Source organism: Triturus cristatus, chromosome 5_2 (assembly GCF_964204655.1).
Source record: "Triturus cristatus chromosome 5_2, aTriCri1.1, whole genome shotgun sequence".
NCBI lineage: Eukaryota > Metazoa > Chordata > Amphibia > Caudata > Salamandridae > Triturus > Triturus cristatus.
Genome location: NC_140588.1, coordinates 502,351,402 through 502,368,462, shown reverse-complemented (window position 1 = coordinate 502,368,462; position 17,061 = coordinate 502,351,402). Strand labels below are relative to the sequence as shown.

At 42.9% G+C, this 17,061-nt stretch overlaps 1 protein-coding gene across 2 annotated transcripts in view; it reads left to right on the top strand.

Annotated features, from left to right (window-relative positions):
• AVL9 (AVL9 cell migration associated) overlaps positions 1 to 17,061 on the top strand; it is a 425,217-nt gene that overhangs the window by 289,571 nt on the left and 118,585 nt on the right. For both annotated transcript variants that reach the window (XM_085607507.1, XM_085607508.1), the window contains exons 7-8: positions 6,351 to 6,391; positions 15,177 to 15,215. In XM_085607507.1, the coding sequence (XP_085463633.1) occupies positions 6,351 to 6,391; positions 15,177 to 15,215 (80 nt within the window). The remainder of the gene's footprint in view (positions 1 to 6,350; positions 6,392 to 15,176; positions 15,216 to 17,061) is intronic.

Sequence of the window (17,061 nt, the reverse complement as noted above, 5' to 3'; positions counted from 1 at the left end):
GGGCCCTATGCTGATACTATCCCCTTTTTTCTCCATAGATGTCCCTACAACCCTGGGTCCTGATGAGACACTGTATTGCACAGAGGGTCGAAACGTCTTCGACACAAAGCAAAAGCGAACCATTAACAAGCGCATATCATTGTATATAGCTGCTGCACATCCTGTACATACTCAATAGTCGACTTTTGAAGAATTGTGGAAACCTTGTTCAAAAAGGATTGTCACTATTTAGCACTGTTATTTGAGGTTCCTGTTTTCACTGGGACACTACACACAATTGCTTATTTAATATTGTCTTAATTTTCTGATACTGTATATACTGCTCCCTCCGCTCTATACCATAAAATCTAATGTGATACATTTAATCATTGGTATTGGTGGTTCTTTGCCCTCTGACAATTTAATAACCCTTCACATTGCTATTATGCAAAATATTAATATCATAACAGATCATACCAGTCCACAAGAACCATTGTTTCTGAAAGCACTATAAAATACACCGCTCATTTTAAAATCAAATATGAGCATATGTAAATAGGCACACAGTTTGAATGTATATGGTATGTAGAAAGAAGGTAAAGCATTGCAACTGACTTTGCGTACTGTCTTGCTGGGTTTCATGCAGCATTGGCATCCGCATCTTTGGACCAACAAGGGTCTGTGTACACTGGCTGCTATCTAGCTGGCAGCTCAATATCAGGAACAGTTTGAAAAGTCCCTAACTTTCAGAGGGCTTGGTTTAACTATCCTCTTACCCTTCTCATCTCTCTTCTAGTACTATGCCACATGCCATTAGACAAAAGGACACCAGTGTAATGGAAAAAAGCTGCAAAGACCACCACAGACGCAAAATGTTGCATGCATGCAGGGAGAGGTATGGCGCAGCGGCCAGAGTGACTGACTCCGGAGGCGCTGCTCACGGTTGTATCCCCAGCAGCAGCTCAGCATCATGTGACTCTTCGCAATAGCTCACTCATTCTCCCCAACAGCCCCCAGTGCCTTGAAACCTTTGAGGGGTGATATGTTCGCTCTTTACAAATAGGAATTATTATTTATTATCGCTAAGTGCGCCCATCTCCATCAGCAGTTGTGACTGAGTAGGGCTTCTCATGCACATTCATTCATTTTGGAGAGAACAGAGTCTCCACAAGATGACTTTGTTCACAGTTTGAAAATGGGTTTTTGGTTTCGTGTAATACCACGGAGCAGCCCTCCCTGGTTGTCAGAGCTACAGTCAAACTAACACCAAAGGGAGACATACCTTAGCACTCCTTCTGATAAACCTTTTTTAGGCTGCATTATGTCCTGTATGTCACACAGACATCTGCTACATGAGAAGCAGGTGTCCAGCGCCGCCGCAAAGGAGAAAAATAAAATGATTTAAAAGTACCTGTATTACCATTTTATTTTTCCCTTTCCCCAGCTGAGCCATGTTTGGGGACGAAGCCAATGCTGCTGACTGGCAGCAGGGGCGTGGTGCTGCCTCCACCTGTTTACACTGCGCAGGTCATTTTTGCCAGCTGTCTTGCGACGGACAGCCTGACCTGCGCAGTATAAACCTCTCCATCTATCTGTCTCAGACAGCTAGGTGGAGCACAGACATAGACCCCATTGTCCCTAGGAGCATCGATGCAACCTGCTCCAGCTAATCCTGGCGCTGCTTTCATGCTGCTCATCTGTAGAATGAAAGCAGTGTCAGGATTTGTGTGGAGAATTCCACTGCTGCTGTCAGGGCGCCGAGCGACTAACATGGACTGAAGGAGGCAAGCCAGCGGAGGTATGTGCATTTTTATTTTACATTTTAATATATTTTCAACTATGCCTCCAACTTCAGAGCTGTCACTCGTGGTTCATTATAAACACTGTTTATAACTAACCATGACTGACAGCCACATGCAGCTGGTACCCTCCATATTTGGGTGGTTCCCTACCAAATGTTTAGGGTACCAGCCGTCACTGCAGGTGTCCCCTGCATGTTGAAATATCAAATTTGAGTCCGTGGGCCAACACAAAAGTTTTTCAGTCTGGATCTAAAATTTTCAGAAACTCTGTAAATAAAGACCACGATGTTCTTAGGAAATTTTTATTTCAGCAACATGAAAGTGTTTGATATTTCAAGAAGAGAAGAACTTGATGTAAATGAAACACTGGTTGGTTGCTGGTTCTCCATGTTGTTTTTGCAGTGTATAATGCCATTTACTTAACACTCCTGTTGTGCATGGATGTTGTGCGGGTGGCCACCATAACGCTATAATTGGTGAAAGCCCTTCAAGAATTCACCTGTCATATTACAGTTTTACAACGGGTTGGTGGAGATTGTTCACATAGAGTGCTTATTGCCGACCTGACATGGTAAGAGCACTTTCCACACAATCTCATAGTGTTTACCGACCTACCATTCTAAAGCAATATGGTGGACCATTCAGTATTCTTTGCATTTTTTAAAGACAGACCCCTAAATCTGGGTTTGTCTTTTGAAAAACGTTAAATCAATGACCCAGAAGTGATGTGATTTTCCCCCCAACCCTTGTGAGACATTGTTCATGTTTTCCTTATCTTTTTTTTTTTTTTTTTTTGTGAAAAACTTTATTGTGATGTTTTCCTTATCTAGATCTCTGTGCTGTGTGCATGGTGGTCACAGCGGGAAAGAAACACATGACCGACACAGTGTTGGAAGCCAGTCCTAAATAAAGCAGTGTTTCTATTTCCAGGTCAACTGCCCAATGCCGATGGCTAACCCACTGACTGTGAGACTGTTTCCAACAGTGGTGGGGACGGATGCTCCGCTGTTGGAAAAACAGTTGTTTCCCAACTTCCAAATGAACCATGGGAACTAAGAATTGGGACGACTGGGTATCTGCACTTTATAGTACATTCCTTCAGACCACTCAACTCTAAATGAAGCACCGTGCTGTCCAAAAGATATGTTGTTTAATCAAAAGTTTCTCTATTGCTCGTTTTGTATCAACATTCATGAAAATGTTTACATATAGTTGATATGTTTGTGGTGAAACATATCAATGTTCAGAAAACTAATTAAAATTCAAAAATAATTTGTCAAGCAGTGAATTGTTCCGGAGTTTAAATGCCTACTGTTAAATGCCAGATCACTGGTTAGACATAGTTTGGAATGCGCTCTGTTTATAGAGGAACATAATATCTTGATGGCATTCATAACAGAGTCCTGGACGGATAACGCCTCAGGACCTGATATTGTTAAAGCCTCACCCCCAGACTTTCTCTGCCATACGTTGGACAGACCTCTAAGGAGGGCTGGCTGTTATCTATCATAAAAGCCTAGAGCCCTCATTTGTGACAGCCTCTAATCCAGCCTGTGAAGCGCTGTCAGTTAGTGTGCGGTTCCCCTCAAGACTCTTTCAAAGCTATGCTTATTTACCGTGCCCCTGGCCCTAGAGGTGGATTTCTTGATTCCATTGGGACTCTGTTGGAGGAAGGGTTATGTGCTAAATCATTTACAATTCTGGGGGACTTTAATTTTCATCTTGAGGATTCCACTGATTTAGACACCTCAAGACTGACGCAAATTATGATGGGAGGGGATCTCGAGCAGCGGGTAGAAGCCCCACTCACGCGGCCGGGCACACCCTGGATGGAATTTTTACGAATTCCTCCAGTTTTTCCCTGTTGGAGGTCCTGCCTCTTCCCTGGACAGATCATGCCGCTATCATTTTTCCTATTTCTCAGACCCCTCCTAATCCATCCAAACCTAAGCCCAGGGAGAAGATAGCTATTCGAGCTTGGAAAAATATTGATAGCTCTAACTTAGAGAAGGTCCTGAAAGACATGGCCCGAGTCACCCCAAGGATGTTGAGGAGGCCACGGTGGCCTATGGGAATTGGATTGAGGCCGCCTGTAGCAAATTGGCCCCGGTGAAACTGTATACCCCTAGGCGAGGACTCCCTTCAGTGACCTGGTTCTCCGACAACTTGCAGAAGCATAAAACAGACTGTAAGAGGTTGGAGCGGGTCTGGAGGAAAGGGTATAGCACTGATAATAAGGAAGCCTATAAAGCAAGCCTCACAGTCTACAAAAAATTACTCCAGGAAGCAAAAAAAGCAAATTTTGCTGAACAGATCACCGAAGCCAAATCCTCTTCGAGGGAGCTTTTCAGAACTGTGACTAATCTTATAATCCCCCCCCCAAACCTACTACTCACAGTAGCCCAGCACTCTGTGACTCACTGGCCTCTTTTTTTCAGAATAAGGTGGAAGTCCTCTTTTCTTCTTTTAGCAATCAGCACGGCAAGGTCAGGGAATTGGTAGTCGGGTTAAAGCCTGAGGCAGTCAACAATGCACCTATTTTAGAGAGCTTTACTCCATTGGAGATCAAAGAGGTTACTAACCTGCTGATGGGGTGTCGCCCCGGATCCCCCCTGGACCCATTGTCCGGCAGCAGTAATTAAAAACGCCCCTGAGGTTATTGCTGCTACCCTGATGTCGTTGTTGAATCTCATATTGGAGTCAGGTCAATATCCTACAGCATGGAAAATAGCCTCAATTCTGCCACTGATTAAAAAAACAAATCTGAATCCTAGCAATCCGAATAGCTACAGACCCATCTCCCGACTTCCTTTACCGGCGAAAAAATTGGAGAAGGCTATTAATGTGCAACTCAGCTCGTTTTTTAAGATCAATAACTCGCTGGATCCCTCTCCGTATGGGTTCCGAGCGGGACATAGTACAGAGCTGGCACTGATTAAAGCCACGGAGGAGGTTCGGGAGGCGGTGGACCAGGGAGGCTCAGCGATCCTGATTATGTTGGATCTGTCAGCAGCCTTCGATACGGTCCATCACAACGTGTTGATGGACCGATTATCGAGGGCGGGGGTCCAGGGCAAGGCCTGGAAGCTATTGAAATAATTTTTGGCTGACAGATTACAAACAGTGGATCTGGGGAGGGATAGGTCAGAGCCTTTCTCCCTTCCCTGTGGGGTTCCACACCGGTCTTCCCTCAGTCCCATGCTTTTTAATATATATGTGAGCCCGCTGGCTGCCCTTATAAGATCTTTTGGGCTACAATTAACATCTTATGCGGACGACATACAAATCGTGCTGACCCTTCAGCGGGGTAAAGAAGCCGAAACAGCCTCAAGATGTCACGACTGTATGAAAGCAGTAACTGGCTGGATGACTGCGAATTGCCTGAAGCTTAACGCAGGCAAAATGGAGGTGATCATTTTTGGGAGTAACACCGACCTCTGGTCACCAGACTGGTGGCCCAATGAAATGGGCAATCCCCCATCCCCTACTCTGAAAGCCAAGAACTTGGGGGTGATTATGAACAACTCACTGACATTTGGGGACCAGGTCAGCGGGGTGGTCTCAACAAGTTTTTTCCTCATGAGGAAAATAAAATTCTTCCTATCAGAGGAAAGTTTCAGGATAGCTGTCTCAGCCCTCATTCTGTCCCGTCTGGACTATTGCAACAGCCTGTACCTGAATATTCAAAAGAAACATATCAACAGACTCCAGATGGTGCAGAATGCGGCAGCAAGGCTGCTAACCAGCACACCAAGGTTTGTATCGGTTAGAAATGGCCTGCGACACCTTCATTGGCTCCCTATAAAACCACGCACTATGCACGGTCTTTAAGTCCCTGATGGGCAGTGGCCTGGAATACCTAAGAAAGCGTCTTCAATGGTATTTTCCTGGTAGAGTGCTGCGCTCCATGGAAGCCAAGCGAGTGATTGTTCCAAGAGCAAAGAAGGCCAATTGGGGTGGGGGAAGGAGTTTTATCCTAGGTGCCTCTAATGCCTGGAACAAGCTTCCAATGCATCACAGTAACTCCACGGATCTCCTCTCTTTTAGGAAGGGGTTGAAAACATGGTTGTTCACAGAATAGTTCAGATGCAGAGGGATGCCAGTTAGACAGTGCTCAGCGCCAGGACACCCTTGGGTAATAGCACGCTTTAGAAGCCTACATAACATAACATAACATAACATCTTCATCTTTTTCAGATGTTCAAAATAACGATTTTATTTTTTATTGATTTCATGGACTAATTCACCGTTAATTAGCCCAAGCTCACACACAAGTATATGTAATTGTCTATTTCCCTCCATGATCGTGGTCTCCACCCAAGTGTGACCTATACCACCAAATATTGGGATTTTGTAGCAGAAATGTTGGCTAATGTTGACTTCGTTTCCTTCACTTTGAACTCGTAACACTTTGTGAAAATGTTATTAGCCTAGAAAATGTGCGTGAGTAATGTTCACTTTTAAAAAATCTGTATGATGAAAGAATACGGAATGCCAGGAAGAGACTAGAGGATTCTACCTTATTTATTATATGCCATTAATGTAATAGTTTTATCTTTTTTGTTTTAGGTCTTTCGCCCCGAGATTTAGTTCTTCAGTTTCGACACAAGGTATAGCTTTTGTATGTGCTTTATTTAGTTTAGCATGTTGTGATACAAAACATTACGCTTTCATTATCTGAATCAGCAACTGAGTTGTGCTATTCTTCTTTGGAAAAACACACACACACACACACATCCCAACCCCACCCCATCCCAAAATCCTTGTTTCATTTCCAACTTACTTAACATGATTTGCCCTACTCCTTCAAGCCTCTTGGTACTTGAATGTCTACATCTGTTTGCAATAAAAAGGATCCCACACCCAGCACTGGTGGCAAGTTTCGACCTTCCTGAGGAATTGAGGGATAATGCTAGATTTATGTCGTGAAATTAAGATATAAATGTGCTATTTTCCAGTATTGAATCTTTCATAGATTCATGTGCTTGAATCTTCCCTGTTGTTTAGGTGGGAGTCCCACCTCGGTGACATGGAAAATTCAAGCATGTTAATCAGGGAAATATATCATTATTGGAGAACTAAAGTGCACAGTTAAGTAATTTTCTTTTCTTTTACCAGTGGTTGAGATTAATTCAAACATTCCTCCCATCACTTCATTGTATTTCACTTATGAAATAAAGACTTTGAAGTACTATTTTGTTCGCTTTCAATGTAAATTGTCCCCTTGTTTTTATATGTGTTACTCTCTAAGATTACAGTGTTGGTAAAATTAAATCCATCATCCTTCTCAGAAGACTTTCTTTGGGATGATTGAGAAGTGAATTCCTGAAGCTCTTTGCTGTACACAATTCCTGTGATTTATGCTGGCTACATGCAAAGTAGGATTTCCTTCTTGTGCTCCATTGTTACCTCTTGTCACCAGGTACCATTGCTACACTAGGAAATTGAAGTGGTCTCATAATTATTGATATAAATGCTGTCATTGTCTTCAAAATTTAAATTACAGTGCAGTTCTAGTAAGGGTCTCTCTTGATCCTGATGTGGTACACAATGATTGCTTTCAGATACTCTAGATCATTGATATTATTTAACAGTTGATTTGTTTACTGATGTTCTTAAGATGAAACATGATATTTAAAGAGCATGAACTTAGGTGGTTCACTTCGGAAAGACTTGTAATTACTTACAAGTCTGCTGCTAGATGGTCGAGCTTCATTCCTCTAAGGCTGAAAGAGCAGGTGTTGCAATTTAGGACCTACTGTGTTCCTACTTGCAGGCTTCTTGTTGTGATCTGCCCTGTTCATTGATCTGTATGCTGATAAATCAGTTACTAAAGTCTTGCTCATTGTTACAACTTGTGGCTCAGAATAATTCATGAGCATGTGCATTATAGTAAGGGTATTTGAGTAACATTGCAAACTATGATACTGGGCAATTGGTCTTCAATAGGACTGTTGCCTTGTTCTGTTGATTCAGCATACGCTCCAGGTCATACGCGGATAACTATGACCATGGGCACCGGCCGAAGTCTCGTTAGTGTTACGATCTTCACTTAAAGTCAGAAGCCCTGATTAGACGTAGTTAGGTGCAGAAGCGCCAGGTGCCTACAATTAACAATCCCTGCAGGTCTCTCCGCGCCTAACTGTTCTTATGAGATAATCCTTATGAAATGCTGAATAACTGTGCAAACCTGTTTTTTCAAGATGGAAATTTACCAGCTGCTCTTAGCAGGTGGTAAATGCGAGCAGTGCAGGCCCAGGGCTAATGAGAAGGAGATAAAGAGTTTGGGAGGAGAGAGGTGAAATAGTGGGCTGACAGAGGGTAACATTGTTGCTGCCTCCATTCCATAAGAGGTGCTTGGGTGGAGGCTGTGTACCAAGGTCAGGCTGCACTTGCTGGAAAGTCTGGGTGCAGGAACACTAGACCACTTGTAAATGAGTGGAGTGGAATCCCACCTAGGGCTACCATTTCGCTCAACTCCTAATCAGTGTCACAGTGTCTTACCATAGGAGATTATGGCAAAGCCTTAGTCCTGCTACTCAACTGCTCCTAGTTTGAACTCACTTTTCAAAGTAATGGATTGAAGGACTTGAACATATCTGAGATAGAGATCCTGCCCTGACATTATCCCACTGCAGAGATCATGTCATTTAATGTTTACATAGTCATAGCATTAATAGTTTAGGTTTATTCTTAGATTTCAGTAGGATGAACCCCTCAACCAAAATAGTCCTGACTGGTGGAAGGACATTTGCTTCCTGTGGGAGGTGACAATTGGCTGCTACCAGTTTTTGAACAGTGGAACTATTTGCTAGTTTTGTAGCTTTTGGTGGAAATCTGGTATCATTCTGTTCATATCCTCTAGGCAGATTCCTTGCATAGGCTTGTACTGGAGCCAGCCATGAAATAATTTCAAGTTCATTTGCTGATATTGCAAATGTTGAAAAACCTCTGTATTTGCACGTATGTACATTTCTACCAAAGTCTAGCAATACCATATAGCCAAAGTTTCTGCCATATATCATGTGCCTGTTTGGGACTACTGTGTGATTTACATCTTTGCATGTCCATTGTCTAAAAAGAGGACCGTCATCTCTTTCCTTATGCATTGAACAGTTGTATTTTAAAGTAGATCCAGCATTGTCTTGTTCAGGTTGAACAGCACATGGGAGACAAAGTCAAGGACTGTGTGAAGGAAACTGAAGAGGTAAAAAAGTAGACTGAGGAGTAAACTAGAGAAGCAGTTGAGTTTAGCTCTGGACTCAGTAGGGGAATAGTTGGGTGCTGCTCTTTTACGGATTGAGTAAGAAGAGGCCTGCTGCTGTGGGAGCCTTGTGTGTGAAAGAATGGAGATGCAGAAAGAGGGGAAATGGTCTCTTAGGTTGAAGGTAGCAGCACAGGAGTGATGGTGTGAACAAGGAGGAGATGGTCTTTGTCATTCTGGATGAGGAAAAGTTACATTTGCTTTTGGCTGTCAGTGCAAAGCCATTCAGTGCACTGTTTGTGAGATGCAGCGTGCGCAATGTAATTAGTTTTGTTTATTTATTTATGTACTCTCCTCCGTTCGGCTGTATTCTGTGGTTTACTACCTCCCCGCCCCGCCTCACCGCCCGCAGCACTCCCACCAGGAGCCGCTACTGATCCCCGCTGTAAGTATAGAACTCCTAGGGTTAGAGATGCTCCTTTTGCTTAGAAGCAGTCGGAGCATGCTGTCTTCTCTCTCCCTTGTGCCCTGACCCACACGGTGCCTAGCAAACCCCTCACCCCACCTAGAATGTTTTTGAACAGTCATTTGCAACTGGTTTCAGAAGCTCTTCTGGAAAGAAGTAGACGAGACCTCTTGTTCACTGAACCTGGCTATACAAAGAAATGACAAAATAAGCTGTAGACAGGTAGCCATCCTCACCCCACATCCTTTTATTTGTGCTGCTGGTTATGACTGTTTGGGTTGGAATACACAAACCCAAACGGGCAGTTTCACTTGAAATTGGTTGCTATGGAAATGTACTACATTGAATAGAAAATGTACTTTGAGTCCATTCAAAGGTTTGGGGCTAACTGTGAATTTGGCTGGTCAATTGGATGTGGACTATTGCTTCCAGAATTGGCTGAAAACTGAAACTCATTGCAAATCTTGTGTTCATCTGTCACTCTGGAGCTCTGCACACCCCTAAAGAAGAAGAAGAAGAAGTGGACTAGAGAAAAAAGTGTCTGTCCTGCTTTTATGGGTAAGGACTGAGGAAGAAACTCTGCGCTGCAGCTGCTGAAGGACCAAGTAGGTGAATTTCTTAGTGAAAAGAGGATCTGTCCTATCCAGCAAACATCTAAGTTGATTTTTCAGCAACTAGCTAAGAGGAGTTTGGAAGTGCTGAGCCTTTTAAGACCATGCATGCATATGCCAATCCTGCGCAGCCCAACCAACCCGTCATTTGTGAGCAGATCTCCCAAAGCCATTGTGCTTCCAAGCTGTTGCCATTGTGAGAGACCAAGTTCATGTGGTGCCAATCACTCTAGGGCATGTATGCCTATACTCTACATTTGCTGCACACCTGCTTCTGTGTGTAGTGCTAATGACTCTGTGAGACCCGTATATCTGTATCACTCATTTGCCGCACAGCTCCTTTTGCGAAGCCAATATGCCTCCGTTGCAAGACAACTTTTTTCAGTTCATAGTAAGGAACGTGCAAGGCTTGTTTGTCTGACCCCTGCACCACACACATGTTTAGGGCTCGCCTAATCAGTGCTTGCGCTAGCCCTTTGAGACATGCAGTATCTAGGATATGGGCTTGAAAAAACGCCCATCTTTTTAATTCGTTCCTGTTGCTGTCCTTGAGAAATGCCGGCTTTTCACTGGTGAATACACTTAGTAGTCTCTCCTTTTGGAATGTTGTATCCTATGATGACTGCCCCTCTTACATGTGTTCTTACTGTTCAGCTTATTTATACTTGGAGAGAACTCTTTTTTTTTTTTTAGTTAGCCTGCCTCTTCGTTAGTTAACTGTTCTGTTTACTTCTTTTACATTGACACCAAGCACTACCAGCTTGGCGCGCGCTTTATCTTCAAGTATGGCGGCGCATTCTTTTGTTTTGCACCACATTGCTTGCCCACCTATAATCAGCTTGTTATTGCAGTGGCATTTTTAGTTTTTAAACACACACTTCACGCGCTTATCGTGACCCTGAGACTCGAACGAGATGGCGCCTGCTTTACGGCCACCTCATCTTTCAACATGCCGTGCTCCGGCCACACTTCAGTGCCACAACACGGCGAGAGCTCGGAGCAGTCTTCTGCCCCCTCACCCAACGCACCGTACTGCTCCCCAGCTAAGTGAAAACAGCGCTCAGCCGTTGTCACTCTACAGCCGCACCTCCTTCTTCATGCCCATGTCATTTATAAATGTGTTAAGGTTACCATGTTTTTCCTGCTCACAATTTACATGCTGTATCTTTGTGTGGCGGCAGTGCCATTTGTTCTACGCGGCGTAGCTCATCCACCTCCATTTAAAAAAAAAAAAAAGACTTTAACTATACTTTAACTCTCAGCACAGCTCCCATTTCACGAGCACACACTTTATCTTCTACTGCTCAGCTGTTACAAATGGCTGTATTTATTTCAAGTATTGATATACATGCCTCCCCCCCACCATCTCTTTTGTGTCTTCTCGTATGTCTTCGCTTTTGCGCTACACTCCTAGCACCACACGGCGAGAGCTCGGAGCGGTCTTCTGACCCTCACCCAGCGCACCACACTGCTCTTCTTTACAACCGCCTAATCTTTCAGCACGCCATACTCCTGCCAGACTTCAGTGCCAAGACACAGTAAGAGCTCGGAGCAGTCTTTCACCCTCTCACCCGGTGCACCATGCTGCTCTCCAGCTAAATGAAAAGAACGCCCAGCTCTTGGCACTCTCCGTAGCTTTGACATTAAATAATGTGAGACCTATTGCATTGCAAATGCTTGTTCTTTAATGACATGAGCACCTGAAAAGCTTGACTGCCTGTGCCCTGCATCTATGTCACAAATGTTCCCGGTTGTTAGTAGCCGCCGAGCAGCCCAGTCTGAGCACTGCTTGCCGCCACTTACTGTGCAAATGGCTTAATTCAGAAGAACAATTAATGCCATACAAAATTTGTTAAAGGTTACTGAGGATGTTGCTTTAATGATATTAAAAGCCTTATTCCTTAAATAGAACTACGCCTTGGGTTTCATATTACTGTATGTGATTTATGTGCCGCCTCAACTAGACATTTGACACCATCCCACTTTCCAAGAGTATTTTTTCTTTGGTGTCCCTTGAAAATCAGTGCCTAAACAAGAGGTACTTGTCATTTTTGACTTAATTTTTAGAACCTAAATTGGCAGAGATGTCCTAGGAGAGAAGAGAGGTAGTTTGTGAGTCGATTAAAGACAGTCTTCTTGAAGTCTTTAGCGTATGAGTTTCATTAAATTGACAAGAGAACTTCTAATGTAGGATTACCTACCTCAGATGTGTAGAGTAAGGGCATTAAGTGATGTGTGAAGACGATTAGAAGGTGATAGAGGATGAGGGGTTGGAGGTTTTGCTGATTTGGAACTTCAAGGGATAGCACAGAGGTGCAGGAAAGATTAGGTGACCAAAGATTGTTTATTCAGTCTCTAAGGCAGGGGGCTGGTGTCCGGAAGCAGGAGGGGGCCAGTATGAAATAACAAGGGCCTAATTTAGCTTTAAGGCCGTCATTACAAGGGGGATTTTGCTTTGGCCATTTCTGAGTGGCTCCATGTTTCCACACCTGGAATTGCCAGCTGAATGAATACTGAGCCTGGTTTTACCTGGTGAGGTAACAGACATGGTAAAACCACCAAGGTTGAGTAAGGGGACAGAGTCTCAGCCCAGCTGCCACCTTATAACTTCCACAACACTGTGTCCCCTTAACTGCCGCAGAGTCTGCCCTGTCCACTCACATTCTTCTGACTCCCTGCCTCTCTATGCCCAAAACTACTGACAAACAGACAGGCCCTTCTCAAACATCACTGGAACACAAGAAAGATTAGAACTTGTAGAGAAGTAGTGTTGGCTTGCTTTGACCCCAAGAACATCAAACTAAACTGTGCCATGGTAAGGTTCATGGCCTACGCTGAAAAAATGTTTTGTGAGGGTTCCCCAGTTAGCAACCCTCAGTTGGCATAACGTCTTGGCAGGCACAACCTGACTTTTTTTAGCTTACAGGACTAAACTAGTCTATTTTAAATGAATTTTTCTTGATATTTTAACTTTGTATTTGCAATGGTTTTTTTCAAATCACGCAATAAAGTATTATTATTATTTATTACTGCCTCTCGAACATTGGTCTTTTGTGACCCCCATTCCACACATGGGTTATTTTTTACCAGTTAATTCAGGATGATGTAGGTTATTCCCTGTTCAATGGACCTCATCTCAGAATGCCGGGATTTAGAGGTAGTAATATCTACCAGAATAAGTAATTTCAACTTTGATATCCTGATGATACCCAATTTATGTTAAAAAGTTCAATGGATTAAAAAATGAGTGAAAAATGATTACACTCAAGCGACAAATGGCTAATAGCTGGCTTCGCCCACGAGGCCGTACAGTGAGCACCTGGAACAGAAACATTATAGAGTGGTCACTAGCTGACTAGCTTACATATGAGATCAAACAAAAGGGTCGAAAAGGCTCCTCAAGATTTAGCTGCGTGGGCAGATATCCTGCAGTTATTGACGACCATGCATGACACAGGGACACAAGATATAGCACAACCACAGGAGAGAGTTGCAAGGGCTATAAGATCGATCCCCTATTCACCATGAAATGGAGGCTAGACACAGGATAGATTTAGTAAAAGTTTTTTCTTACGTTAAGAGTAGGAATGAGTGCTATATGTGCAGATACATTACCAATATAAATGCAGTTTGATATATGGTCTGTGATGTCTGTTATGTTGTTGTTATACACTAAAATGTTAACTAAAAACCTTTTTTTCTTTTTTTAAAGTTTGCCCTCATTGCTTCACTTGTGCTGACTTTTAAATGAGTATTAGGTGTGCAAGAAAATCTGATCAATTTAGGCGAGATATGCCCCTGAGTCAACTACAAGAGAAATGGGGAGTCCTAATAGGTAGGGAAATGACCGAGGCAGACTGGAGCCCTCAGCAGCCCAAAGAAAATCTCTGGAACTCCAACTTCATATACACACACTTCAACATCCTACACACGACTTACCTAACCCCACACATACTTAACCTTATGTACGGAACCCAGGAACTAAAGTGCACTAGGTGCGGAATCCCTGATGTGGGATTCACACACATGGTCTTGGATTGTCCAGACCTATGGGAGTATTGGCATCAGATTGTAGAGACCTTAAATGATGTATTGGTGCATTCGTTGCCCCTCAAGGTGGAGGTCTGTCTCCTGGGCTTGTTCCCACGACCTAAAGCCAGGAAGGTGGGCACCAGATTTGTGGATTTAGAGATAATACTAGCAAGGAGACGCATAGCCCTCCGATGGCAAGCAACAATTGGACCTAAAACACTGGACTGGGAGAAAGATATCACAACCTGGGCCAGAGCAGAAGAAAGGGCGCTGATGGAGGAGGACAGTAGAGGCATGAAACTCCAACCCCATAGCAGGACTGTGGTCGGAGGTGTTGAGGGCATGAGACGACAGGGGAGGAGAAGACAGAGAGAACCCCTCAGAAAACACTCAAAATGGCAGGTCAATAGGAAATGCCCCAACCTCCCTCAGTTTACCACAAAACCAGAGAGTAACCAATCTAGTGGAAACTCCACTCGCTCCCCTAACCAGACATGAATATCAACGACCCCCTTGAGTTGAAGTGAGATCGGTAGTAGCTACAACGTTCACATAGATACCAGACCTCTGGTTGCTCTATATGTTTTTAGTTGTTTAATACGTTACAATGTTATTAAGTTTGCTTATAACAGATTGAGATATCTACTAAACAGTACTATTCCGATCTCCCCGAAGAAAAAATGAGTAAATTTGGCACTGAATGGAACATATTATTGATATGCTAGTTGGGAGAGCTGTAATATCAAAACAAAATAAGATTTTAATCAGAAATATGGTAGGATCAACTGACTTGCATTCCCAACTGGATTGTATGACTTGAAGTCCTAATTGTGCATGCAATGTTTTCTTTCACGCTTCTCTTGTCAGTAAAAAATGCAAATAAAAAGATATTTAAAAAAACAAAAAAGAAATTTAGGCGAGATATCTGTAAGCCTTTTTTTTAGTTGAGTACAGACAGCCCTAATGTAATAAAACCCAAAGTGTTTTAGTTTTCTATTTGTTTTTTAAATATGCATATTCAAGCAAAATATTTAAACATTTTTATATAATATATAATTTGCTTTTCTTTTTCAAATGCACAGGTTTTAATCCTGTTCAAATTGATCCTTCTCGAAAAAAAGGTAGGTTGTTCAGTGTGACCAATAAAATAAAACTGTAAATGCTATTTGATCTCTTTGAAGACTGACATTGATGTGATTTTATTAGGGGTTTTTGGACTAATTGGGTATTTTCTTGGAATCAACATTTTTGCTCAAGATGTCTGTCACTGTGTGTGACTAGAATATTTGCTGTAAATGTTAGTACTCCCCGTGAAACCTTTTTAAATATAAAAGCTTGAAGCATTTTATAGAAAAAGAAACTTAATGTCAGGCATTACTTATGTTTGTCAACTGAAATGTACCGCATGTTGTTCTAGCTGCTAGCTTTATTGTTAACCTCATGCAGACTTCCAAGTTATAAAAAGACAAAATAGTTTTTGATTTACTTCACCTCTTAATTTCTTTCCACCCTATCAAAATACTTCCCATCCTGATGAGGCAATTTATGTAGTGGTCAAATGCAAATGTTTCAAGGTAAGGATGTTCTTAAAGCCCATTATCTTTCCTCATATTAGCGTTCAGAATTGTTTATCATCAACACACAAACTAAGACATACCTGACCATGCAGAGACTGAAAACTCCAAGGACCATCAGTTATGGGTACATTTGGAAATAGGACATCAAAGCATTTCCAATGTATAAAACCTACCCAGTTCAGTATTTTATTGATATACGTTGGTCCCTTTTCATCAACAAGGCAGTATTATTTTGATCCAAGTTTGACCACAGAACACTTCCTTCCTAAGAATAGCCTCCATGATAGTCCAGCATCTTAAATCTATATATTGCATAGCTACTGTAATTTATCTATGTATTCTGTCCCTAGCGCAGTTTTCTCCCTATGAACTTTGTACGCCAGGGAAATCAAAGATCAGCCCAGTTGATTCCTTTGGCCTTGGTCTTGAAGGCTCTGCAGAACCTTATCCAGTTACTCGACCAGAGAACCGTCACAAATCAAAGATGGGACCCCCAAGATTCTCATCTGCATACCTTCCAGGGGTTGTCTAGAGGCCAGCCTTGGCTTCCCACCTCATAACAGATTATGCTACACAGCTCTGGCATATGTCCATCCATTTTGCCAAGGAATTCTTCTTCACTTCATCCCAAGGGCAGCCAAGCACATTCCTGGTACTCCGAGAACATGTTCAGCCACCACTACTCCTACTCTTTCCCTCAAAGCTTCAGGCTTAACCTCAAAATGACTAATCATAAAAGTATTGTTCTCAGTTTCTCCTCAAGATTGCTTTATTGTGCCATGATGAAAAGCAGCTTGGCCCTCATTCATGTATTCATTTATTTTGTGGAATGTGGTGCCACAAGGTTTAAAAAACTCTTCTTTGGAGCATTCTTTCTTTATTGTGCAGTACTGCAAATCAGGGACACCAGTCCAAGATGGTCACCAAATTATTGAATCCAAGACTTCAGGAAATTCTAAGCAGACAGTCTTGTACTCGGATTCCTGTGCACCCACGAACATAGTCTCCTGAGTCAACTTGCCTCTGCTCTTTCATATGTGAGCCCACACCTCTTGTGGTCAATGTAACATGTAATCTAGGAAGATAAGCTCCTTCTTCTGACACAGTACCCAGACCTTGTCCTGTGATCTGTAGCAAAGTCCTCCACAGTGCCAGTTTAAGCAGGAGATCCCTCTGTTGACCTGATCTCCCCCCCCCCCCTTCCCCTGGACTGCAGATTGCACCAACGGCAATGAGAGCATCTGAGGATACCACTGCAGACCATCTAGCAACCACATTTGGGGGTAACGGGGAGGATGGCGAGCTCTGAGTTCTTTGTTATGGGAGCTGCTCCATGTGCCCCAACGCTTTCAAATGAAATTCAGCTATGCCATTTGCGTTATGCCTTTCT